At 42.0% G+C, this 26,075-nt stretch overlaps 1 protein-coding gene across 3 annotated transcripts in view; it reads right to left on the reverse strand.

The window, feature by feature from the left end:
- Positions 1 to 1,244: 1,244 nt before the first annotated feature.
- The window catches only part of Hs3st1 (heparan sulfate-glucosamine 3-sulfotransferase 1), a 30,060-nt gene continuing 5,229 nt past the window's right edge, over positions 1,245 to 26,075 (reverse strand). For 2 of the 3 annotated variants that reach the window (XM_031341974.1, XM_031341973.1), the window contains exon 2: positions 1,245 to 2,705. In XM_031341974.1, the coding sequence (XP_031197834.1) occupies positions 1,664 to 2,599 (936 nt within the window). In that variant the 5' untranslated portion in view covers positions 2,600 to 2,705 and the 3' untranslated portion in view covers positions 1,245 to 1,663. Of the gene's footprint in view, positions 2,706 to 18,300; positions 18,496 to 26,075 lie in introns of those variants that run through there. The other variant, XM_031341975.1, reaches the window with a different exon arrangement.

Below are 26,075 nucleotides of genomic sequence, written 5' to 3' on the forward strand. Positions count from 1 at the left end.
AAGCTAAGAATGAATGAATGAATGAATGAATGAATAAATAAATAAATAAATAAATAAATAAATAAATAAATAAAACTCGTGCTTTGGATGCAACTGTGCTCTAAGCCTGATAGTGTGACCTTCAACAAGGGCCTTGTGTTTCAGGGCCTATTCTCTATTCTTTGAACTTGTTGGAGTACCACCTTCATCTTAAGTTTGCTTGAGGGAAGTTTCAGAGTGTTCTAAGATGGAGAAAATAACCAAGGATGCCTGCTTGTGTTTCATTTCCTCAGAACAAACTCTCAGGAAATGGTTTTACTCTGCTGCCTTGCATTCTCTCCCACTGTAATGATCACACTTTTTTTTTTATCTTATTATCCATCCTTGTTATTATAGAAAAGATCTAGTCTATTTAATCATAAAGGATTGATTGTCAGGTATGCGATACAATCCAGAGACTTAGAACTGGCTTTTGTGACCACGTGACCAGCCTCTGCTTTGTGGCTGTTCTGGGGAGAAGTGAAACTCCCATTTACGTGTGCAGGTGCATGGGGTTGTGTTGTGGGTTTTTTTTTCACATCTTAACTTCAGTCTTGGGAGTTTTAATTTTCTTTCCTATTCAAGACTGTAAAGTTGGAGCAGATTTTGAAGTTATATCTCTGTGAGTATGAAAAAGAAGATCATAAGTGCATGTTGATCTTCCAGGAAGCAAAATTCTAGAGTGAGCAAAGACTACTTACTCCTTACTCTGCTCCTCAGGCGAGATTCAGGCTAGACAGACTCACAAAAAGAGAACTTGTCTGTTTCTTGCTCTCTCTGAAGTAGCTGTGCAGAGGCCAGTTGCCCCACCAGACAAAGTTTACAGCCCTAAGATCATTCTGAAATCCAAGGGTGTAAGCTTGTTTATTATGGGGTTTGCCCATATCCTCTGAGACTAATTTGGATCTTAACGAACCTCCTGCCAATTATCATCTGTTTTTAATTCTCAGTACCATTTTCTTCATGTAGAACTCCTTTGAGTTAAATCTACACACAAGCTGGCAGAAGTTGAACCCACATGAAGGCTGGCAGGGGTTAAATCCATATGCAGGCTACAGGGGTTAAACCCACATGTAGCTGACTTGAACATGGGTAAAACTGCCAATTACAAAAATAACACTCTCTCAGTGAGAAGGAAATTCAAAGTGCAAGTAAAAACTAAATCTGATGACCACAACACGGCTTTAAAACTTAAAAGAACAAATTCAGAAAAGAGGAGAAAGGTCCATAATACCAATATTTTTTTTTAAACAGGAAAAGATTATAGAGTTGACAAGGAGGGTGAAAACAAAGAACTATTTTGAATTGGAGGCAGGTTAATTATATTTAAAAAAAAAAAAAAAGACATCTCCAGAAAAAAAATCTCTTATTTTTTTTCAGTGCAATAGTTAAGTTCCTTCATATTATAGAGACATATACACAATGTTAACAACCATGAAAAACAATACAAAACGCCCTCCATTTAACAAGTAGAAAAATATAACTACTATATATGGCAACTGTGAATCTAATACTGTACAGAAGTCATTTGTGGGTTTTACAAATAAATTATAGCTTAAATGCCTTTTTAAAATTTTTTTCTCCCCCCTTTAGATGTACACCAGAAGTTACAACAGGAAAAGTCCCGAGCCTAACAGACGGCAAATTAGTGCCAGTCGAATGTTCTGCCCACGAGCTTGAAAAATTTCTTATTTGGCTCATGAAAATATTCATGCAGTTTGTCAAGTAGTTTGGGATCCACTTGGGGATGCGCCCGGCCTTTGGACTCATGTAAGCAGCGGTCCTTGCCACTGTCCCGCAGGCAGTAGAAGCCCTTGGTTTTGTTAAAGTAGAAGTTCGAGGCGTTGATCTGTGGAGACAGCTTCAGGAACCTTTCGACCTTCTGGATCTCAGGGAAAGGGTCTCTGATGAGGCGGTCGCCATCCACAATGTGGATGTGGCCCAGCGGGAAAAAACGCAGCCAGTTCAGCATGTGTGCATGGTACAGGCTGCGATTGAGAGCCTTGTAGTCCACGTTCAGCCGTCCGTCCCGCATTAGGAGGTCCTCAATGGGTGGGTACGGCTTGTGCTTTTGAAGGTGGTTGTACAACACCTGAGTGTAGTCGGACAGCACACGCTCGGATGGGTCCCTCAGGATAAGCAGCAGGCGGATGGTGGGGTTCATGCTGTGGATTCTCTCAGGCACTTTGGGCGAAGTGAAATAGGCAGGTGTCTTCTCCACCGTGAGCTGGTGCGGGGAGGAGAAGGGCATCTGGGTGAGGTACCAGCCCAGGCCTTGGCTGTAATGTTCCTCCCAGTCAAAGAAATGGACCTCATTTTCAGCTGCGGCAACATCAGGGTGCAGGCTGAGCATCTCTAGCAGGGCTCGGGTACCACCCTTGCGCACCCCAATGATGATGGTCTGTGGCAGCTGCTGTACGGAACCATTGGATGCTGCGCCTTCTTCGGTGTCCTCCGGGAGAATAATCACCTTCCTCAGAAGCTCCTGCTGTTTGAGTCCCGGGCCAGGAGCAGCCGGGTGGGAATGCACGAGCTGGGGCTGGGCCACCAGCAGCACCGCACCCAGGAGCAGCAAGGTCATGCTGTACAGCTCAGGAACTTCACTGGGCCACACGCCCCTGGATCATGAAGCAGTAGTAAGGATCCCTCTTGATTACTGGAACATGAGTATCTCCAGTTTCCAATTACTAGGGAGGAAATGAAGAAACTTTTAGCTCCAAGCAGACATGGAAGTAATCCAACATTTATAGTCGTGAGTGCTGTCCTCATCTCCCTCAAACCCTCTATTCTATAAAAGAGGGATAACAGACATTTTCTGTAAAGGACTAGATAATAAATATTTTGGCTTTTAAGACATACAGTATCCATGGCAATGCCAATTCCAACTGTGCTTTTCTGGATCTGAGGCAGCCACAGACAATAGACAGAGGCAGGGGTGTGGCTGTGTTTCAATAAAACTTTGTTTGTGGACACTACAATTTGAATGTCAAATAATTCTCATGTGGTATTAAATATTACACTCAATTTTAAGATTTAGTTCGATTGTATGTATATATATATATGTGTGCACGTGTGTGTGTTTGCAAATATTTGCTCACGAGTGCAGATGGCATCAGAGGCAAAAAGTCTATGATTCCCTCCAAGTTGGAATTAAAGGCATTTGTGAGCCCTCCTCTAGTGGGTGTTTAGAAGTGAATTCTGGTCCTCTGCAAGAACATTATGTGTTCTTAACTGCTAGGCTATCTTCCTAAGCCTCTTCCATATTAATTGCTATGTTTGAAATAATCTATGCGTTTAACTTCACAGTTGTACAAAATGGGGCTTTCCCAATTAACCATAGTTTGCCAAACCATGGTATAAAGAAAAGGACTAGAAACAGCCTTTTCAACTCCAGAAAGCATCTAAGAAATCTCTCCCTCCAGTCAGCCTCTGGTGATATGGCGGCTCAGCTGATATGGAAGCAGACTGGTTTCTGCACACCAAGTCTCCCACCAGGGGTTTCAGTTCCAATGGGATGGATAAGCCCATGAGGAGGAATGAATGAAAAGTCCAGTGATCCCCAGCATGAGAGTCTGGTTGCTGCTTTGTCGAGAACACTGTGTTTCTCAGTTTTGGGTCTGGCCAATGTATACAGACATGTGTGAAGATAGGCAGAACTCATCTAGGCCACAAATGCATTACACCTGCAGCCATACCCTTGCAATAAGAGCAGGTCTGATCAGCCACAGGTCTGGGTGGGAGGAAAGACAATGACCCTGGCTCATGAACAAGAACTGAGGGCTATGATTCAGTCACTAGGTTTGGGGATGGTTTGTTGAATTTGGCAGAGGGAAATGTGTGTACACTGAGTGCAGAAAACAGACAGCAGGATGATTGACACAGGCTGGAGTTGTATGTTAGGTTGATATTATATGGAGAGATGTTTACTCATATGCCTAAAGCCATTGAAAAGTCCTCATAACAGAAGAAGACATTGAAGTGTGCCTTATGGGATTAAAGAGGCAACATTATCAGAAGAGCACAAAGCTTCCTTGAGCACAAAGCTTTACTATTTATAAAATGGCTCACAACTGGCAGAGTTCATTGTCATCACAGCCACACAATGTGACACAGGAAATCAAGGTTAAGATCATCACCAGTTTATAGCTTATGGTCCTAAAATACAAGGACACAAAAATGTCATAATTCATTTTAAAACTCAGGGCCCAGTTTAAAAGTTCTAAATGGAGAACTTGTATGCTTGCAAACTTCCTCCCTTCATCTCTCCACTTTTTTGAACTGCATCACCTGTTGTGATAAAGTCCTTTGCAGGACATCAACTGTTGGTCTAGATCTAGGGACTCACACAGATAACAAGCTGTGGGTGCTGCTCTGAAGAATGGACACACAGGAACCATGTTTGTCATTCTTGCACAAAGAAGAGGCACAGGCTTGCTTTGGTCATTTGCAAAGGGTTGGAAAAATCCCAGCAATAGAATTGTAGGGTTTCTCCAGTCAGGGAAATGTTTGCTTCTTTTCATTTTATTTTACTTGTTCATTTTGGATGCATGTGATTACTTTGCCTATCAAGCTTATCATTTACTTGACCATAATGCATGGACAAAGAGTAAATTCAGGGCTCCCAAATTCGTGGTCCTCAGACACAAGGTTGTATCATTTAAAAAGTGTATGTTAAAAACATGAGCACTGGGCAGAGAGTGTCTCAGCTGTTAAAAATATTCGATGCTCTTCCAGAGGGCCCAGTTTCAATTCTAGTTCAACCTGGTGGCTCACAATTGGCTGTAACTCCACTTTCCAGGGACCTGAAGCCTGTTTTGACCTCAGCTGTCGCCAGATACACATGTGGTCTACACACATACATGAAGGCAAAATAATCACATGCATACAAAATGAACAAGTAAAATAAAATGAAAAGAAAGAAAAATCTTGAGCACTGAACCAGACAGAAGCGTTTAGAGAGTGGCAAGCACAAAGAAAAATGGACATATGAGCTATGGAACACCGCAAGAGGGACTTGAGATCAATGAGGACACCCTTGGGGAAGGTGTTCCTGGAGGGTGTGGCTAAGCAGTGTGGGTTGGGTTGATTTGGCAAAGGGCGTGAACTCAGTGTGATAAGATTGCTTTCCTCAATGAAAGGATTCAAGAAGCTTTACCAGAAATTTCATTTTCTTCTGCACTGTTCAAGTGGGTGGAGCCAGTGAGCCATTTGTTCAAGCTTGTTCCATGTTTAGGGAATATCCCCAGAAAGATCAAGGGGAAGGAATGAACTATAGGGGAGACATGTGTGCCACTAACTCTGACATGCTAGAGTGCCTCACCATGTGTGGTGGCCACAACTGTCACTTTCTTAGAGTTCTGCCTTTGGACTCAGGACCAGGGAATAACTGACAGTTTACAAGATTCAACACTCATATGACCAACATACAGGCACAACTGAAGTCTGTATTATCTGGCTTCTCATGCTTTCTTTGCTTTATTCTGAAGCAAATTGGTCACCACAGAATACACCTGAGACTCTTCTTCCTAACAGAGAATTGCCAGCAAACAGCAGAAGAGATACTAAATATTGTTCACCTGGCAGGCTGAGAGAGAGAAAAATAGTCCAATTGTTTATTCAGTACCAAATGGTCATCCCTGAAAACATACAAGTGATGTACAGACTGAACAGATTATATTTATGGATATATAAATATAAACAAGTATGTATATGTATATATATATTAAGTATGATTATATATGTTATATACATACACAAATATGCATGCAACAACAATTAATGGAAAAAGAGACCATGAAATTGAAAGGTAGAACAGTGGGGTATATGGAGTGTTTTAGAGGGAGAAAAATGCAAAGGAAAAATGATGTAATTATATAATAATATCAAAAATAAAATAACAATTTCAAATCAGACAGTTGGGCATTCAAAAACTCCTTATTTATGCTTTTTAACACATTTATTTATGTCTAGATCTTTTTCATTAAAAAGATATTGATGTTATACAGGTAAAGCTGGCTAGCCCTACACACACACACACACACACACACACACACACACACACACACACTATATATGTGTATATATGACAAAATACAAACTATACAGTACACATAAGAAGAATGAGAAACATTTCAACCTAGAAAGCTACAGATATACTGCATAGGAATTTTATCTCATTTCTTTTTGGAAACTATTTTATGCAAGAAAAATATAACATTATAGCATGGAGGTTATCATTTATGTATATATATGTATATATATGCACACACATATATAAATATACATATCTTATATGTATGTATACACATTAAATCATGTATATATATGCACTTATATGTACATACACACATAAAATCCTGTATGTATATGTACACATACACATATGCACACATAGAGTACATATATTTATAGCTGGATATGCTGTACAAATGTCATCCATATCTAAAATGTATACATATGTATATGTGTGTATTACATGTATAAATGTATAGAATATATGTGATAACATAGTAACTCATTTATGTATAGAACATATATACATAACAATAATCTTATGTTTCCTGTGCTTTGATAACTCAGGCTCTCACTGACACAATCAGAATTATTTAGTCTTTTATTCTCAGGAGAGAAAAACATCTGCAAGTTCACATGAACCTGAAAACAGTTTCTGAGTTTTCTGACCTTGACAATGGGATTTCAAACAATGAGGAAGAGAGTCCTTTTGGTTTTGTCTTTCATTTCACACATGAGGAGATGCTCAGGTGACTTAGCTATAGCCACACTGAAACTCTGGGCCTGCAACTTTTGGCCAGTGAATTCCAGTCTAGTGACCTGAGGGCTATTATAACTCTTCCAAGCAGGTGATCTTGATATATAGCAATGATAATGAGGGGTTGGTGTTCACAAAAAAAGACTCAATGTAATACACTCAGCTACAATTCCTCAGCTCCCCATTCTAGAAGTCAAATATACTCAGAGAATATTGGACATGGTATTAAACCCATTAATTGCTTTTAGGCAGTAAATGGGCAAGAAGATCTACACAGCCTGTGAGGCCAGGCGATATACCCTGCCTCTGGTTTTCAGTCTAGACAAACTGACTTTGACACTTTGCCTAAGTCTGATCATCTGTGAAATAAGAGTCTACCCCAAATGATTCCTTCGGATCTTGAATGAAGAAGTATGTGCCAGAGAGATTTACCTAAGAGAAATGAGTCACATTTGTACTTTAAATTTTCTTAGAAGCCATATGAGAGAAATCCAATTTTATATTATTCAATGTACACAAAATATCCTTGTTCCAGAATAAAATCATAATATAAAATTAATGAGAAAATTTTCAGCATTTTACAGTAAGTCTTGATTAGCCTGGATGTGTCTTTCCGACAATAGCAGTCCACTCCCTGTTCCTGTGTAGCTTGGGGCAACTGAGGTGGGTAAGGACAGAAGGCTGGGGAAGTTGTAATTCTTCACTTGACACCTTCATAGAGAGGTCCCCTCCCAACTCACAGAGAAGTCCCTGTGCAGGAAAAGGACAAGGAAGGCAAGCCTGAACTTGCAGGTGACATAAATACATTCATATTCTTTCTGTTGATAACTTCATTATTCTCTCACAGGAAATAAACCAGGTGACCTTGAATGCAGAGGGCTATCTGAAAGCTTGGAGCTGTCAAGGGCACAGACACAGATTACTCCAAGCACCTGGAGCTGAGGCCAGGCACCCTGGCAAGAACATACACAGCAGCTCCAGCTTCTGTTGGCACCAGGCTATGGGCTGGCAGCTTCACACATAGCATGCCCACAGTTTTGACAAGGAGCCATCAGGAAAGCTAGCGTTGGTATGAGAAAGCAGGGTTCAAAAGAATCAGAGGTTTGTCGAGAAAGAGTGGGCAGAGCTAGCACCCAAGTGGAATCTGAGCAGGTAGACCCAGAGTCTGGCTGTGCCTCTCACTTCTTCCCAGTGCCTGGGATTAGTGTGGCAATCCATCCTGGGTCCTCAGGAAGATCAGGAAGGAAGTTCTCTTAGTCACCTATTCACGTCTCCACATCCTTGGTTGGATTCTTAATCAAAATGTGTGTATGTAATGGGCCTTTTGGGTTGAAGTACTGTTGTGTAGCCAAACCCCAAATGGAGGACTATGAAGCCTCAGACTGGCTGACAAAATTAAACCTCATATTTTATAGATGGATTATGAAATCCAAGAGGGAAGCCGTCCTCCTCTCTGCTGCTTTAATCAAAGAGACTATTTTTCTGTGTGCTGGGGTGACAAACTAAGAATTGGAAGCCAGCACGTATCCTTTCCCTCCCCTTTCCCCCTCCCCATGACGATACTGAATAGCAAGTATGGAAAACCAAATGTCCGAAGGCTCTCCCAGAGGATGGCCTCCATTGTCCTTGGAATTCAGTCCTAATAGTTCAGGCTAGGGACATCCTTAATGTGGGGCCTGCATGCCTCTTGGACTTCAGTTTCTTTCTTTGCCAAGCTCTGGGCACACTAGCTTCTCCATGCCTCACACTTCTAAGTTCATCCCAGCTTTGGACTTGGCATGTATAGATCCTCATTTCCAGAATGCTGTATGCCAGGCTTTGTGAAGCTGTCTCTTTCTTGCTATTCAGATTTTATTTCAATTATGAACTTTCCCTCAATGGTTTTTACATTATCCATCTTTAAAGGACTCATCCATTGTACCAAATCACACCTGCCCTCCACCTTTCCACCTAGTCCTGGACTCCACTGAGTCTCTTGGCAGTGACCAGTTTTCCTTGGATACTCACTCCAGAGAATGGTATTATTCCTGGCTCACTGTAGGGGGCAAAGACTTATTTCCTCTATGAACTTGTCAAATGCAGGTGCCAGTAAGGCCAATGGCTATAAGTTACAGGGAACAGATTTTAATTTAGTCAAAGGTGAAACATAACAGACTATTCATTAGAAAGACTGCCAAATTGCAATGTCTCTCCTATTCCTAGAGAGTCAAGAAGAAGCCAGATGTTGAAGTGGGGGTGGGGAGGAGGCTTCCTATTGCTCAGTGATTGAACAAGCTCACCCAGGAGTCTAGAAAACATCTTAATTAAAAAGGAAGGGTAGCTATGAAATAGCCCTTCAAAAATATTTTAATTTTCTCCTTAAGTCTTTTTGTTACATAATTCACATTATGACTCAGTCTCCAAATGTAATTAACTCTAATATATCCTTTTGTCTCACCAGTAGAACATATTCACTATCAGAGGATATATGCAAGATATTTCATGGGATAGTGAGGTCCATGTTAATCTGTCTTCAAGATGCTGTCACAGTCCTGACACCTAACATGAGCACGCAGCTAGCTCAAGCATGCATCTCCTCTAGGTAAAGGGCTTTGCGATTTAACAGAAGAGGTAGAAAGGAAGAGGTTATTTGCTGGGCAGTCACTGTGTGCAGAAGACAGTAACCACGAGAGCAGATATCCCCTCTAGAACCCCCAGCGTCACCACCAGCAAGAATGTTGTTTTCATTTTACTTCACATTTCTAAGCACTGAAAGGGTGTTAGAGAATAGTGATGATGCAAGGAAGCTCTGGTAATTAGACAGATCCAAATGGGAACTCTTCTAGGAAGTCATCCCAGGTAAGTATATTACCTCTTAGGTATTCAGTGTTTCACCCCACCCCTTCTTTCCAGGAAGATACATGGGACCACAGATGTTAGGAGTAGATGCTATGGCAAGAGAGTGGGAACTGGTGACAGCAGCATTAAGATTAACATGTGAAAGAAAGCTGTTGGCAGGGAAGGGCTGGAAACACTCCTTGACCAGTGGCAGATGCAATAAGCAGAAAACATCTAAGAGAAGCCAGACATTCACACACACATAACAGAGGCAGGTACATTGTAGAAGAACTGAGAAAAGGCCACAGTCCTCATGTCCCATGTTCAATTCTTTATCCTTAAAACATGGGACCTCGAAAGCATCAGGGAGTGGCCTAAGCCTTGGAGCCATTCCTATACAAATTCTACAAAATGGGCCTAAGCCTACCACATCTGTGGGCAATCAGTATTAGGTCATTTATTACCTTTGCTAGGTATGCAACACGGTGAGTATCTAGCACACTGTAGGTTCTCAGCAAATATCACTGTCTTGCTGTTTTTGCCCAGGGCAGTTAAAGAAGGAAGTTATTAAGGTTAAGTAGCCACCTCACGGTCACAGAACCAGGAAGTATCAAAACTAAACTGCAGAGTCCTTCTCCAAGGCTCTTGGTTGCCGTCTCCTATCTTGGGAGGGAAGCGTCTCTGTGGACAGTACAAGTGTACTCTGGGCAGAGGCAGAAACTCCTAAAAAAGCCAGAGAAGATAGCAGAAGGCACCAGCTCTAATAAACTACTGTGCAAAAACTGCTTCTTTCAAGTCTCCCATGATGATGACTGATTTAATTTTCTGGAATGTACTGAAACCTGAGTAGAGACACAGTTTGAACAATAGGACTGACTGTCATTTTTTTTTTAATGCAACTAAACTGGGCAATTGAAAGCATCAGGTTATTTGTTCATCCTTAAAAGTCAAAAACGTCTTCACTTTCATCTTTGCACAATGATTTAAGAGTCTGTTGCTACGGTGTCAATTTCTATCCTTGGCAGGGCATCTTGGAAGGCAAGGAATAGGAGAGAGATTCAGTCTGTGCCTGTCAGTCTGTGAAAGGACATGGGTATTTCAAGACCTCCATAAATATTTATTTTCTTAAAATTGCCTCTACATGACACTCCTCAGCCAATGCTGACATTCAGTTTTGTTTGGAGGTATGATAATTAATTGCTAAGAGGTAGGATGAAGTGGGAAGGGTTCAGGGTAGGAAGGACCGAAGGACAGCTCCTGTAACATTAATAAGTGTTCTTGGAGCACATTTGCTATCTGAGCTAAACGAGTCAAAGTGGGCCCAAGTTCCCTTCGAAGTGATTCATACTCTTGGAATGCGGATCCTCCAAGCTCTCTGAGTTCCCTGGAGTCCTCCATCATGCGAGAATGTTCCAGATCCACAAAAAGGTTACCTGGATAATGCACACAGCTAGATAGGATCTAGGTGGGGGTGAGGGTGGGGTGGTAGTTGTGGGGGGCATAATTTGGCAAGGATTGGAAGGTATCATGCTGTCCTTGCAGAATCAGAGAATACTGTCTCTAGCCACAGGGTAGTTGGGGGTTAAGCAACACAACAGCATCTGCCCCTCCAGGTACAAGATTAGAACCCAAGGACCCTGAGGAGGTGTTAGAAGGAAGTGACTCCAACTTTTCCTCCAGCAATTCAGGACGTCCATCACATTCTATCAAAAGTATTAAAGCTGTCCAAGTGGGAGAGGGCATGCCAATCTTCCAAGGTCTAGTTAAAGAGGAAAATGGTACTCTAAAAGTTCAGGGAGAGGTGTGAACTTCTGTGTCTGTAAGTTGTCAGGGACACTCAGAAGTCCATGGAACAGTTCTGGAATCTTGATGCCTGCTACAACTCTCAGTGCTGTGGTGTGAGGAGGGGCCGCCCTTTGTTTCCCTGTTTGTTTTTTCACTGGGGTGGACATAGCTGGTTTTTAAACCCAGGATTAACAACAATCCTGGTATACAAAAAAGAGAGAGACCAGCCTGACCACAGAGGTGGAGTTATTCCAGGAAGATGATAGATAACAAGAAGTTGGAATTAACAAGAGGATTTCCAGCCAAATCTTAGGTTCCTCCCTCAGCTCTGTAATTTAAAACCGGCAGGGAAGCTCTGAAACTCTCATGAGCACTGGCCCTACATATTTTTTTTTATTGTAAAGATTAAATAAAATAGTATGTATGGGGTGTTTAGGACACTGTTCATATGGCATGCCTTCAAATCATGGTATCTAATTTTATCCCTAAAAATGCTTCCTGGTATAAATAGGATCTAGGGGATGATAATTAGTCAAATGCATTTGTTCGTGAGCCAAACTGCTGCAGTGACTCAAGCAGACAGAAGCTCAAGGAAGAAAGGACAGTGGAACAGACAGGATTAGGCTCTCTGTTTAAGGACAGCACAGAACAGGGTCTTCCTAAGACACCCACCCCCTAACCCCCGACAAAAGTGGAACAGCAGATGCTAGTTGCTGCAGCTCCAGAGAAGGGAGGGAGACAGAGTTCCTTCTCAATGTGCTTCATTTCGGGCACAGAAGGCAGCAATGACCTAAATAAATCCTTCATTAGACACAGAAACACAGCGGCAGAGGCAGCACACGGCAGAGCCGTGTGACAGGAGAGCGGACAGGGCCTCTCATATTACCATGTAGCTGAGTGGAAATAGAACCTGTCAGCAGATTGGAGACTGGGTACTGCAGCAAGAGTGCTCCAGCTGGGACTCAACCTCTGGCAGGTGTTTTCTTAGCTGCGGGAAAGTTCCTGCATAGGGCAGAGGGTCATCCCTCATGCCGCATGTGGCGAACACTCATGGGTTCTGTATATTTTCACAGAGATGCCAAGATACAAGTGGTATGATAGGGACAAAATCCACTTACTGACATGTCATGGTACCTACTCACAGAAAGAGAAACTGAGATAGACAAAGAGAGCAAGAACCTCAAAGTCACGCACAGAGATGTTACACAGAGTAGGGTAGCGTGACACCTTAAACCAATGCCTATAAACACAAACCCCTATGAACACAAATGCCTATGAACACAAATCCCTTTGGATCTGTGTTAGGCAATGGAGAATAGAAGAGTTTACAGGTGTAAAAATATATGTGTAATGCAAAGCAAATTCTTTGTCCACTTAGACAAAGCTCAAGAGAGGATTTGTTTTATTTCTTAGGCCAGCTTTAAAGGAATGTCTGGTCAGTACTTATACTTTTAAGCACTGATACCCAATATGATTGCAGTTGAAGGTCAGCATCTTTGAGAAGCCATTTGGTTTAGGTGAGGGGATGCAGTCGGGTCCTAATCTGAAAGGACAGGTGTCCTTCGAAAGGAAAGGAAATAAAGAGAATTTTTTTTTTTAATGTGTCCAACATGTGTAAAGACAAGGAAGAAGGAAGCTGCCCAAAGACCAGGAAACAAACCATATAAAGAACTGAGTCCTTACCACTGGATTTCGAGATCTCATCCTCCAGGATAGTGAGCAATGAGTAAGTAAGCACCTATCCCTGGCAGTTGCTTAGAGCAGCCCCACTAGCACACAGTCCTCAGGGAAGCAGCAGCAGAGCTAAGTTTTTTTTTTTTTTTTTTTTTTTTTTTTTTTGCTGGAAGCCCTTCCGCTGCATAAGCACAGGACTGTCTGCTGGGTCGAGGCAGATGACATCACACAGGAAGTCAGTTGACTGGTAGGAGCTGTGGCAAGCAAGCTGTGTGCATGGTCCGCCTAAAAAGGTAGCTGCTGACAACTGTGGCAGATGGCCTTTAAGTCCAGGGATTGGAATGATCTAAGACTCAGGGTTTTCCAGATCTCACTATGAATATCTACATCAGGAATATTAGATTTTGTTAATTAGTACATGAATATTTGTTGCCAGAAAAAGACAAGGTAAGAAAAAATGAGTTGGAGAGTAAATCAAACCTGTAAGTTCTGATGCCTAAGATATGCACTTTGCCTAGAGGTGAGCATTCACCTTTACACAGTGGCTTCTGTAAGGTTTCAAAACTGTTTAGAATTCTAGAGATATGTAAACAATCCACTCATCATCTTTAAAGAGTCCCCTGCTAAAGTAGAAGACACGCATAAAGGAGCTAATAACAGAATTTCCTAGTAAATGTGAAGACAGCCATGAAAATAAGGGTTCAGATAGGAGACAGTTGAGAAGAAGCAGGGAGTGCCTCGGAGACCATGGGACAAGTGATACCTGGGCACCTGTCATGGGGGAGACAGGGCTTGCTCTACAGAACCCTCATCAGGGCATTCATTCTAGGTTGTTTGTAGCAGAAACTGGGGCAGGCATGTATAACCTCTAACCCAGTAGAATTCACTGTGGGGATCACATGGTGTTGGTGAGAGTTGCCAGAAATGAACTTTCAGGAGCATGGTTACTCCATGGTGTCCCCAATAGGAGAGCAAACACAGCAGTGTCCTGAGTTTGAATTCCTGAAAGGCCACTTCATCCAAATAGATCCCCACGTGGGGAAAACTACTGAAAATTTTTGGAAATTTCTGCTCAGAGATTTGGTATACATGGGTTGTTTATTTATCACAGACTTATAAAAACACATTTTTTTTTTTTGGACAGGCATGGTGATACATCCTAAATCCAAATGCTTAGGAAACAAAGGCAGAAGGACTGGGCTACATAGTGAGAGCCTGTCTAAAAATCATAAAAGAAACTAAAAGCAGGTTTTGGAAACATGTTTCATCACTGACAGTGGAGCTGTCCTGACAAAATCCCTGCAAATCGAAAGTGCATTTAACATGTACAGCCTATGGAACGTCCCCACTGAACAGTGAGGTCACCAGTGTGTTGATGGTTTCCCTGGTGACCTCACCTGACTTGGAGGTGCAGCAAGAGCATCACCCCAAGAGAAAATGATGCCAAACATTGTTGGATCAGGAGCTACTCCAAATTTAAATTTAAAGTACATTTTCTGTTGAATGCACACTGTTTTCTTGACATAGTAAAACTGAAAAGTCCTATGTTAACAGCACAATTTATCTGTACTGCCAAGCGCTGTGAATAAACTACAGAAAGAACAACACCAAAGCCACAACCCAACCACAGGCTGGAGACATTGCTCTGTGCACGAAACACTTGGCATGCAAGTGGACTTGAGTGGACTGCATACTCGTCCTCCAACTGTGAGATAAGAAGAAGAGATAGGAGACTTCCCAGAAGCTCAGAGGCCAGCTGACCAGACATGCAGAACTACGATCTAAAAAACAGAGATACCCTGTCTCAAACAAGGTGGAAGGTGAGGTTTTGCACCTTGGGTGGCGCCACCCTGACCTCAACATTCATGTGGTGGCATGTGTAAAACTTCACAAACATACACACACCACATGCACACACACACACACACACACACACACACACACACACAAAAAGAGAGGGAGAGGAAGAAAATGGTGGAGAGGGAGAGGGAGGGGTTTTAAGACACATCCATGCCCATGGAGCAAAGCTGGAATGACAACAAGTAAGGCCTGGCACCACAGCAGGCACTGATATCATAGTGACCATATCTTTTCCTGAATAAATCTATGACACTTAACAGAACAACATTCTTTGCCCTCTGCTGCTACACACACACATATCCATAAACACATACAAACTATGAGGAATTATACTTAAAAACAAAAACCAAACAAACTGAAACATCATTTAAATGCCATTTAAGTTCAACATGCCTTTGTTATGATTATCAGCCTGGGTGCTACAAAATTAATTAGTGCTTCAATTTTCTCTGACTTGAACTTCAATTTATCCATAATGATTCTACTATAAACAAGGGACACCTGTTTTGTTATCTTTCTCATCTAAAAGCTATGTCATCTATCCGGATAGGTTGCCCTTGATATAACCGTGTTGGCGGTCTTTTATTATTTCTTACTATAACTTCACTATCTTCAGATCAAATCTGATGGCACCTGTCAAGAAAGATCATTAGGATTCTCATCTTGCCTCCTTTCAGAATGTGAATACAAAATGATTGACTTGTGCTTTGTACCTTTAAAGTACTATTTATTTTTACTTAGATAAAGCATTTGAATCTCTTGGCATCAACAGGAAGCTCTCTAGCATCCGCTAGATGAATCCCAGCACTCACAATGGGAAGGTTTGAGGAGTTAAGAGTTTGGCTTTGAACCCCAGCTCCACAGACCTTCTGTGTAGCCCAGATCAAATCCTGTGATCTGTGTGCCTTGTTGTCTTATCTGAGATGTGAAGATTGCACCAGTACAGACTTTGTAGGATTGTCTGAAAACCAAAGGAAGTGTTAGTATAGAAAGGGCTTAAGAGGCGAACTGGTATAGAGAAAACCCTCACGAAATGTCAGCTATTGTCACTCTCTGACTTCTGCTTCCCATTGTAGCAGATAAAAGCTCTATTCAGGTGGTCTAAGTAACTAACCTAGATAATCTCAGGCACATACAACAGGTCCCTACAAAGTCTCCCTTGCTTGAAAGGGCCGGTGCACAGAAATGGATCCATGTCAAGCTACTGTAAGAAGCTGGGGCCCAGTTCACCTTTGTGCTCTGAGTTTTTTGTGACCTTGTTCAAGACTTGGGAATATTCTAGATCTCACTTGAACAGGGAAGTAATTAGGACAGAGATTCTAACTATTTAATACATATCTTAAAAGAGAAACATTCAGAAAATTAAGACATGTCCTTTCGTGTTATAGTAGTTACCTCAGATTCCAAACAGGACAAGGGTTTAGCCATAAACCCTTATAATTCACTATCAGTCTAACACACACATGTTAAATGCAGACACACATATCAAATTCCCAAGCTGCTAAGGTATTCTTGATAAAGAGCAGTGGAGGAATAGAACTGTTTTTAATAGGGAAATCACAATTAATAGGGAAATCTACTGTCTTCAGATCACAGCTAACACTTGTTCAATGAATATTAATTGAACTAATGATCTGTTATGGAGTATATGAAATAGACTAAAGAACCATCTATAAAAAGATGTTTAATCATTACAAGAATGAAATAAGATAAGACTGCAGTATGCTGTTATGGACATGTTGCACTTGAACGTCTCTCCCCAAGGGCCCACTGTGCAAGGGAACTGTGGACAGAGAAGCAATCACTTTCACAAGAGGCAAAAGAGTGGAGTTGATATGAATTGAGCAACTGAAAGAAGTCTGAAGTGTGCTTCTTGCAGAAGACACTGAAGACGACTTGGAGGCCTAGGAGAACAAGAACAAAGATCAACACATTTGAGTGAAGTCCAGGATATAGTACAGGGATAGGGAAATGGGTAAAGAGAACAAATCCTGCCTCAGGTCTGTCTCCTTGGAGGCTATACTTCAGGGTATCAATTCCACTTAGAAAGGGAGAAAGGGCACTCCTCTGTCCTACTTGAGTGAACATAAGAATTAAGTGCACTATTATAAAATCCACTCTAATTTTCCTGATACAAGGAAGACTTTCAGTATACAGGAACTTGATGACACATACTCTATCATAACCTGGACAAAAATGATAATAATAATTTGGGTTTTAAAAGATCTGTATTTGTCTCCTTAAATAACTGTCCTAAGAATGATAGGAAATTGTAACATTCCAAACAGTAACACTTGAGGGAAAAGGTCCTCCCTCAATATAAAAATGTTGCATATTGTTCCTTACAGAGGAAACAATAACAGAAAGGCAGACTACAGGACACAGAGTTTCCTGGCCTGGTCTTTATGATGGACCTTAAAAACTATCCAGGTAAGGAAAGAGGGCAGGTGATAATAATCTCACAAACTGGTTTGTTTAAGCCATGCAATCAGCTTTCTACCATGTGGCCTGATGTCAACCCAAGATTCTTCCACCGCTTCATTTGGGATGTATGTGATAAAGCTGAGACTGACAATGGAGATCAATGTGAACAGGCTCAAATTGCAAGACTCAAAAATAAAGGCGTGCTAGAAGCAGGATCCTTGAGCCCTGGGAGAGCTCTTTCTCAGAAAGGCTCTGGTGAGGGAGCCCAGCCAAAGAGAGAGAATGGGGCCCAACGACCTTGACTATAAAAGGAACACCTGCACAGGTTACATTAACTTCTTTAGGCAACAAAGGGCAGCTGTGCATCTGAACTCACACATGAGCTTGCTCTCAAAGCTGACGTTCCTATTTATAATAAGTAAACTTTGAATTCATAATAATAGTACTTTCACTTCCCAACTACAAGGACCACATCCTTCCCTTGAACCTTGCTCAGCAAATACATCTAAGTACACTTCATCCTCGATGCACTGTTGCACCTGTACTTAGGGCAAGGCATCAAGCGACATGCAGAATTAGTTGTTCTGTTGTCTGGGACCCAAGTCCTCAGGGACAGAGTCAAGTCAACAGTGGTCATAACCACATCCCCTGGAAGACTAGTGCTCTCAGTACAGGAGATGTGCCTTACTTATTCAAGCTCCATAAGCATGAGGTAAAGGCTTACTTCTCACAATGTCCTCCTTGAGTTGCTTATTTCATGGAGGCTGATGACAAACCCCTGCACACACAAGTCTTTCAAGTATCCTGAAAGAGAGCAGCAACTACTGTTTCAAGCAGAGCAGATTGCCAGCCTAAAGGGAAAGCAAACACACTCCAATGTGGCAAACAGGAGATAGCTCCTAAATTCACAGGCCTTCCTTGCCTGAGAAGCAAAGCATAGGACCATCATGTACCTGGAAAAGAGATCTGTGTTGGTCTCCAACCAGGACATGATTTGCCACAGGATAAGGATGCATCAGGAGATCATCTAGAAAGAATGTAAGAATAACCCAGTGTGAAGCTGAAAACAAAATGGCAAAGAAGCTCTAGAACAAGAGCTAGTGTGCCCCAGATGTGGGGATAGTCATGCCTCTGATCTGTGTTGGGGAAATCACAGGGCTCCCTTTATTAGATAACAGAGAATAAAGTGGGGAGGGATTTCAGTGAACACACCAGCTGCCCAACTTGGAAGCTCATTAATACTTTCACTTTTTAAAGGCAAAACAGAACAAGAAGAGAGAGCATTTACACACCTACTATATGCATTAAATGCTCCAACTAATTAAATGGACTGTCATTAAAATCATCATTAAATGCATCGTTGCACTTAATCTTGAAGACTGAAAAGGAGGGTGGCAGGGTCTCTGGTGTTTTCATTCAACAGTTATTCTGTGCCAACAATAGTCTGATGGGCTATAGGGGCGTCTTTTGGCAAATTCCCCACTCTCTATAACTTCAGCTCCTGAAATAGATTTAATATTAAATAAATGAGCAAAGAGAATTGTATAAAACTCTGAGTGAGTACTGAAGGAAGAGAGAAATGATTTACTTTCCCAAGGTGATATGTGCACCCAAACCTTGTGTTGTGGTGTGAGATCACATCTATGTCTAAGAGCATAACACTGCAATTCCTGGGATTCCTCATTGCACTGGGGGACAGGGGAGTTTCTGTTTACCTCTGAGCTTTGTAAAGATTGCCCAGGACATCAGGAAAGACTAACAAGGAGAAATATCGCAGACTGCAAACGGTTGCAAATGTTATAGAGCCAGCTGAGGGAAAAGGGAAGAAAGCAGACAGATAAAAGATCTGTGTTTTAGCTGAAGATAGCAATAAAAAAGAAGTTATGAAGTTCAGCCTGATCAATCACTGCCTTCCCTGTACAAACACAGCTATAATAGTTGCTCAAAATAAGAGAGATCGATTTGAACTTCCCACTGTCAATTAATTTTCTGCTTTCATTGTTTTGAATGCCTCTGTGCCTCAGTTCCCTATTATATTTACACACACACACACACACACACACACATGCATGCACATACACACACATGCACGCGCACACACACACACACCTACTTACTTTTGGGCTAATTTTTGATGGGTAAGAACTATTGGGGAAAATCTAAAGGGTTTTGAGATTTCTCTTCCTGCTTAAAGGTCAATGTCCTCCTACTTTAGAGCCATGTAATGAGATCACTTGTTTGAGAGACACTAAGGGATTTCATTACACTAGTGTGGGGCACCAACACATGAAAGGGGCAATGAGCTATATGCACGAAGGTATTCTTGATCTGGTTTTCAATGAAAATCTGCTTTTCTAACAAGAGACACTAACAATGAGTATTAGGTGCCACCATGTTGATACTATCAATGTGCCAGGCTCCCTAATGGATGTTCTACGTATATTACAAATAAGATTGCCCATCAATTAGTAAAACACATTTTACAGATAAGACAATGAAGGTTTTCAAAACTAAAATCATTTCCCAAATATGAAATAAAACAGAAAACCACTTCTTTCCTGTTAGGGGATATTTTCTTGTGTTTGCAGTCACTGTGAACTGCAAACTACTCTCAGAACAGTGCTCTGTTCCTGTGTGTGGTCTCATATTCCTGGAGAATGGGTAGAGGATGAATCTAGCATCCCCTTAAAGGGATCCTCCATACAATGTGTTCAGATGGAGCTCAGAGTGGCGGGGGGTGGGGGTGAGGGAGAGAATTCTCCCTGAGTACCTGTTCCCAGGAAGTACAGAGCAAGCAGGATGTCACTCTGAAAGGATTCCCCAAGAGTGAGTTTAAACAATGAAAATCCAAAGCCCAACCTCATCAGAGAACCAGCAAGAGCACAGTGGGCAGTCGTACAAGGTGGCACTTGGTGTCCTTGTCTGTCTTTCATCTGCAACTTTGCACTGCACCAGGATCTCCCAGCTTCTCTCTAGCTTGACAGTTACAGGTTTTCATCCTTTTCCGTTCATATCAGGAGCCTTACTTTGGGATGCTGAGCAGTGGGACACAGGATGCAGGCATCATTATCCTAAGTGCCTGCATGAGGATGCAAGGGCCTAAGGGCTTGCTGAGGACCGTCCTGACACATGTTACTGGAATCCCTGCCCTTGGCTTCAGTTTGTCTGCTCCTATTGGTTTTTCTTTTATGTCATCCTTCCTGTCTCCATTCTTGTCTCCCACAACATGCACTCTTGGTCTTCTGTCCTCATCCTATAGAATTTCTTCACTGGCATTTCTCACAGGTAAGCTAAATTAAGGCTGCTAAAACTAATGACTGACACATTACCCTATTAATATAACATATGAGCTGTAGTTCTTGGCCTCTGAGATATATTATTCAATTTCCTATCCAGTGCAGTTGTCATTTTCAGTTGTCAGCTTCATGTGGCAGTATCTGTCAGACATCATCTATCTCTTGACATAGTTTATTTGGTTAACGGAACATTAAACAACCACGTGTTACAAGTTTAAGCATGCTCATTTCCCAGATGTGAAGACTGACGTTTAACTATGTGAAACAACTTACCTTCTATGGTATGGTTCATACATAGTAAATTCCAACCAGATCCAACTGGCTGGATAACTGAAAGTAATTCTGCTCATATTTTTCTAGACAATAGTCTATAGAAACCCACTACTAGTATGCTGTTCATGTTATACAAGGAACTAATACTATAGCAACAGAAATGGATTATTTTATTTTAAACAATATCTTATAGAGAAACTATTAAAATCTGCCCTGGAAACTATACATGCAACAAATTCCTTGCTAATTTGATGCCCTATCGAGTGGCTGCCTGATCAGACATCTCACATCTAACCTTACAGCACGTTCTAACAATCTTTGGGAGATCTCCACTCACGTTCCTAGTTCCAGTCAAGCCAACCAGGCATGGTGCATGTGAAAGGCTCTCTAATGGGCTGACAGCCATCTGATGGAAGAGCAGTTATGTTGGGGGGAGCTTGCAAAGCATTTGACATCAGATCCCAGTGGAGCTGTGTGGAGACCCAACCTTTCTTTCATTAGTAATTTTGCTACTTGATGATTTCATACATGTATATAAAGTATTGGAATTTCTCACTATCCTTAATCTCTTGCTCGTATCTATAGCACATTATCCACCATCCCTATCAGCCTCTTTCCCAGGCTTGTGACTATTGGGTTGATGTTGTGCATTATGTGGTTTTAATCAGAGCCATCACTGTGGCCACTGGATTGGAACCATGCAGTAGAACCTGGTGGGTCACCAGTGGGAGTGCAAATACAATGATTCCCTCCACTCCCTAAATCTATCAGTATCAAAAAAATCTCAGCAGTGAGGGACAGGGCCATCTGACTTCCCTCCTCTAGCCATGCTTGACTTGTGTAGACCCAGCGCTCTTATCTTCAGCCACTTTTAGGGCATCACTGCAATGGCTATGTCTTGGTAATAAATAACATTTCACGGCCCCATTCCCTACGGCTTTTAGATTCATTCCTCCCTTTCTTCCACGATGTTCCTGTTGCCTCTGGGGGGGGGGGGGTTGATAGGAATTGTGTTTGAGAGCCGAGCATTCATCTAATACTTATTCTCAGCACCTGATGCAGCTATGAGCCTCTGCATTCAGTGCTGTTTACTAGACAGGATCCACTGGTTAACATCTGTGTTTATAAACATCCATATTTAAAAGGAGGTTTGACAGTGTCAGTTAAGCTAAGCAACAGTGTTCAGTTCCCACTAGCCCATTATCACCTGTGCTGTGGGTTTTTGCAGGTTTGCCATACCAGGCATGGATTTTATCTGTGGGTCAAGTCTCAAATCCAACCAGAAAACAGCTGATTACTTTACAGTAGGGCCACCGTCACAATGAGCTGATATAGCTTGCCCGGCAGCCAAGTTTCATAGTAGGATTCATGGCTGTATGAGACCATGGATTGACACCGTCTCTTCATGCTTCCCCAGAAGCACCATCTAGGACTCTGAAAGCTAGCCTGCAGAGTGGAAGCTTCCTCTTCCATCCCAGCTTGCTTTGTCTGTGCTCTGCATTCAAGGGATATGGTGTCTTTAGCAAGCAACATGGCCTTACCATCTGACTGGCAACCAAGAAAATGATAGGAGCTTATACTGTTTTGGAGATCGCTGACCAACCACTCATAAGAGCGCAGCCCATCCTTGCCATGGAGTTGTTGTCTTAATAACCCATGACCTTTAGAGGCATCTTTCTCCAGCCATGCTGGGCATCTCCCTTCAAACAGTTTATTAAAGAATAAGTGATATATTTTCATTGGGTTCCATTATGCATTTTTTTAAATATCCCTACATCTGGTTACCTCTCCCTCCTACTGCCTTTTCTCTCCTATCCTCCAACCCTTTTTTGCTTATCCGCCCTATATCCTCGTCTCTAATTTCACACTGCCTATGTACTATGATCCTTCTCTTCTTTATGCCATAATCCTCCCAATGGCCTCTTCTTAGTTTCCTAGCTTTTCCAGGTACTGCAAGTTAAACACACAGAATTAGAGATTCTAATACTAGGTCTATAGAGATGAGCTTGGAGCGATATTTGCACTTAATAAGCCCCTGCCTTAGCAAGCCCAGTACTCCTCTGGTAGCCTCACAGGTCAAAATTCCTTGTTTCCACAGATGGCTGAGAAAGACCTGGCTCATGATATCATGGTCTTAAAGAGATAATGTGAGTCTCTGTTGCTAAATACATATCAGGTTCTGCTTCCCTCTTTTTAGCAAGCAAATAAGAACTCTTAGGCTAGGTTGCTCCTTGCTTAGCTCACTGGGGAAAACAACACTACTTTTTCGTCTTGGACCATTCCCACAGGCTAAACCATTTCACCTCTGAGATTACAGTGTAACCCTTTCCTTAACCTTCACATGGTTGGGAGTTTTCATAAAAGTAACTTCTCACAAGATGTAGGAAACTAGTGGGACTTTGTAAGTCTAGGATAGCAGGCTAACATCACAGATGGACCCCAGTACTCAGGGATATTAAGGATACACCCTCCCACTGACCTATATTCTCAGCCCACTGACCTATATTCTCAGTCCACAGTAAATGAATTTTTATGTATCTGGGATACACTTAAGCTGTTGCTTATTGTTTTTCTGAAATTCAATTGTTTTCCTGAAATTTAAATGTAATTGGCAGCCTTATATTTGCATCTGTGAAACCTATCAACTTTACCCAAGGCAACGTCGCAAGCCTGGACCTAGGCACTTTTATGTCTTTATAGTTTCAGAATAATGTTGAGAAAAGTAAGGCCCAGAAAAGTCACTGATCATCGAAACCCAACACAAACACGTAGTACCAGCAAAGAAAAAATAATTCGAAAATAGAATCTCAGATATCTGTCTGTCCTTCCTCTCTATGCTGGAAAGGGTCTGTTTGGAGAAGGGGTGGGAGTCAAGGGCAAACTAGTTTTCCCTAGGAGACTTTCAGCTTGTTCTGGTCCCTGTTTCTGGTGCAGTTATTTTTCTAAGCAAGGCAAGCATGCCTTTTCATTTCAGCTTCATCTGCAATCACCTTTCTCTCACTGTATTCTAACTGCTGATATAGGACTTTGATTGACTCTCCTAAATGAAAGAATGAAGCCATTTACATAAAACAACCTACTGCAGGGCTTACAAGCCCTGAATCTGCAGGAATTCTTGGGGAAAGGCGACAAGACGTAAAATGCTGAAGTGGGAGTTCTTGATGGATAAAAGAAGACGTGAACAGTTTCCAGTCTAACATTTAACAGACTGTGGGTTACTCATTCAGTCCTGCAGGTGGATTGAATAATCTCAAGCTATCTGCTCAGCACAGGTAGAGAGGATCTACCAGCTTCACACAGGGAATGGGAGGGAAAAAAGTGATTTATTTCGAGGCCTCAGTTTCCCTGAAATATAAAGCCAAGAAGCCAAGCTCTCCCACCTTTGTAGGACTGAGGAGGGTGGATGGGTTGGGGGAGACAACTGGTATTATCACCAGCTGCCAATGCAAGACCTTATCGTTGCCACATTCTTTCTGAGTCAGATGGTTTGTGTGGCTAAGATAAGCTCAGCAATGGGTTCCTGCCAAAGAATCAGTTACTCAGCTGAACGTATACTTTGTAGACCCCAAAATAATTTATTGGGGTCTCAATAATTGGACCCACACCAATTCTGACTATGCTTTATTCTTATCCTTTTCTTTCTTTCTAATACCTCCCTCTCTCTTTAAATATTTCTTCCCGTCATGGAGAACCCCCCCCCTTCCACATTTCCCCTGATGAAGACTCTCAAGGTTTCTCTTTTGAGCTAGTACTTGGGAGCAGACACGGTGTTCTAGAAACTGAAGCAAACATACACATATAGGTCTTTGTTCTCATGGAACCTATCTCTTTGTGGGGGAGTTCAGCATAGTAAGCAAGTGACTCAGTCAAGTAGCAGGATGACGACAGCTAAGCACATTCAGGGACCACACAATTGTCTTAAGAAAGAAGGAGAGATTTGATCAAAGGGAACAGTGACGAACGAGGCTCATCCCTGAGATAAGCCCACTGAAGGTAGCAGAGGTACACTTCCCACCTTTGACAAACAGCCTTGGTAGTTTATCTGACTGACTGGAAGTTCACGAGGAATGCGAAATATTTCCTCATCTCCTGGACAACTGTCTATCAAGAAAAGCTGGGTAGATTTGGAAGATGGCCTCTAAGAGTATAATCACCCTTCATACTTTGAAAGAAAAAAACTAAATACTTTTCTCTCAAGAGACAATGCAATAATAATTTTCAAAAGTCAGTATCAGTCAAAGGAATTGTCACTAAGGAGGGAGTCCAGGCATGGAAAGCAAGTTGGAAAGTACACAGGTAAGCTATTTCTGGCACATATATATGCACATTCACTGTTCAGTTAAAAAGGCACTGACTACCAGTGTTCTGTGCAGGGGTTCTCTGCAAGGACATCTTCCCTATGCCCCTCCAAAGCTCTGGTGATCCAATCCCTTGTGATACTGTATTGACGCCTTCCATGTTGGTCTGTAATATCATTGCTTGGTTTGGTGATCCATCACTGTACTTAATACAATGTCTGGTGCAAGGCTTGTGCTCAACGTGCCCAGTCATCATTTAAGTTTGGCACACAGAAATATCGAAGATTAATTTGAAATTGCAGAATCCAATCAAGACTTCGTACTCCCACACTGAAAACTGTTTTGTGTCAGATCATGAAACTTTACATTGGTCACACTGAACTCGAGCCTAGGCTAAGTGCCTTAGACTTTCCAGCTTCTCTGCTACCCTGACTTTTCATAGCACACTTCCCTGATTTTTTGTTTCCATCCTTAGCATATACCAGCCTAAGTAGGAGGGATTTTCATTAATTCTCCTGCTTTGTGTCTTCCACTAGAAGATGTGCACAGTGGTGAGGGCTTCCATCTGTTTTATTCCCTGCTGTGTCACTGGCAGGGAGAACAGTCAGTAGAGCAGGGTTGGAATTCAGCAAATGAGTTAAAGGTGTAAATGGGATTCTAAAACTGCTTACTGAGATAAGCATCCAGAACTGGCTGAAGCAGGTCATGAGGAAGGAAGTGACTATAGCAGTCTATACTCTTTTCCCTACATTCCTGTTGTGACCTTACAGGTAAGATCTTCCGTGAGTGTCACATTCCAACCAAAGCTTCTTCTATCCCAAGCATGCAGAAGCCACATACTCTGCAGGCCTATGGGAGAGC

The sequence above is a fragment of the Mastomys coucha genome, unplaced genomic scaffold, assembly GCF_008632895.1.
Source record: "Mastomys coucha isolate ucsf_1 unplaced genomic scaffold, UCSF_Mcou_1 pScaffold22, whole genome shotgun sequence".
Taxonomy (NCBI): domain Eukaryota; kingdom Metazoa; phylum Chordata; class Mammalia; order Rodentia; family Muridae; genus Mastomys; species Mastomys coucha.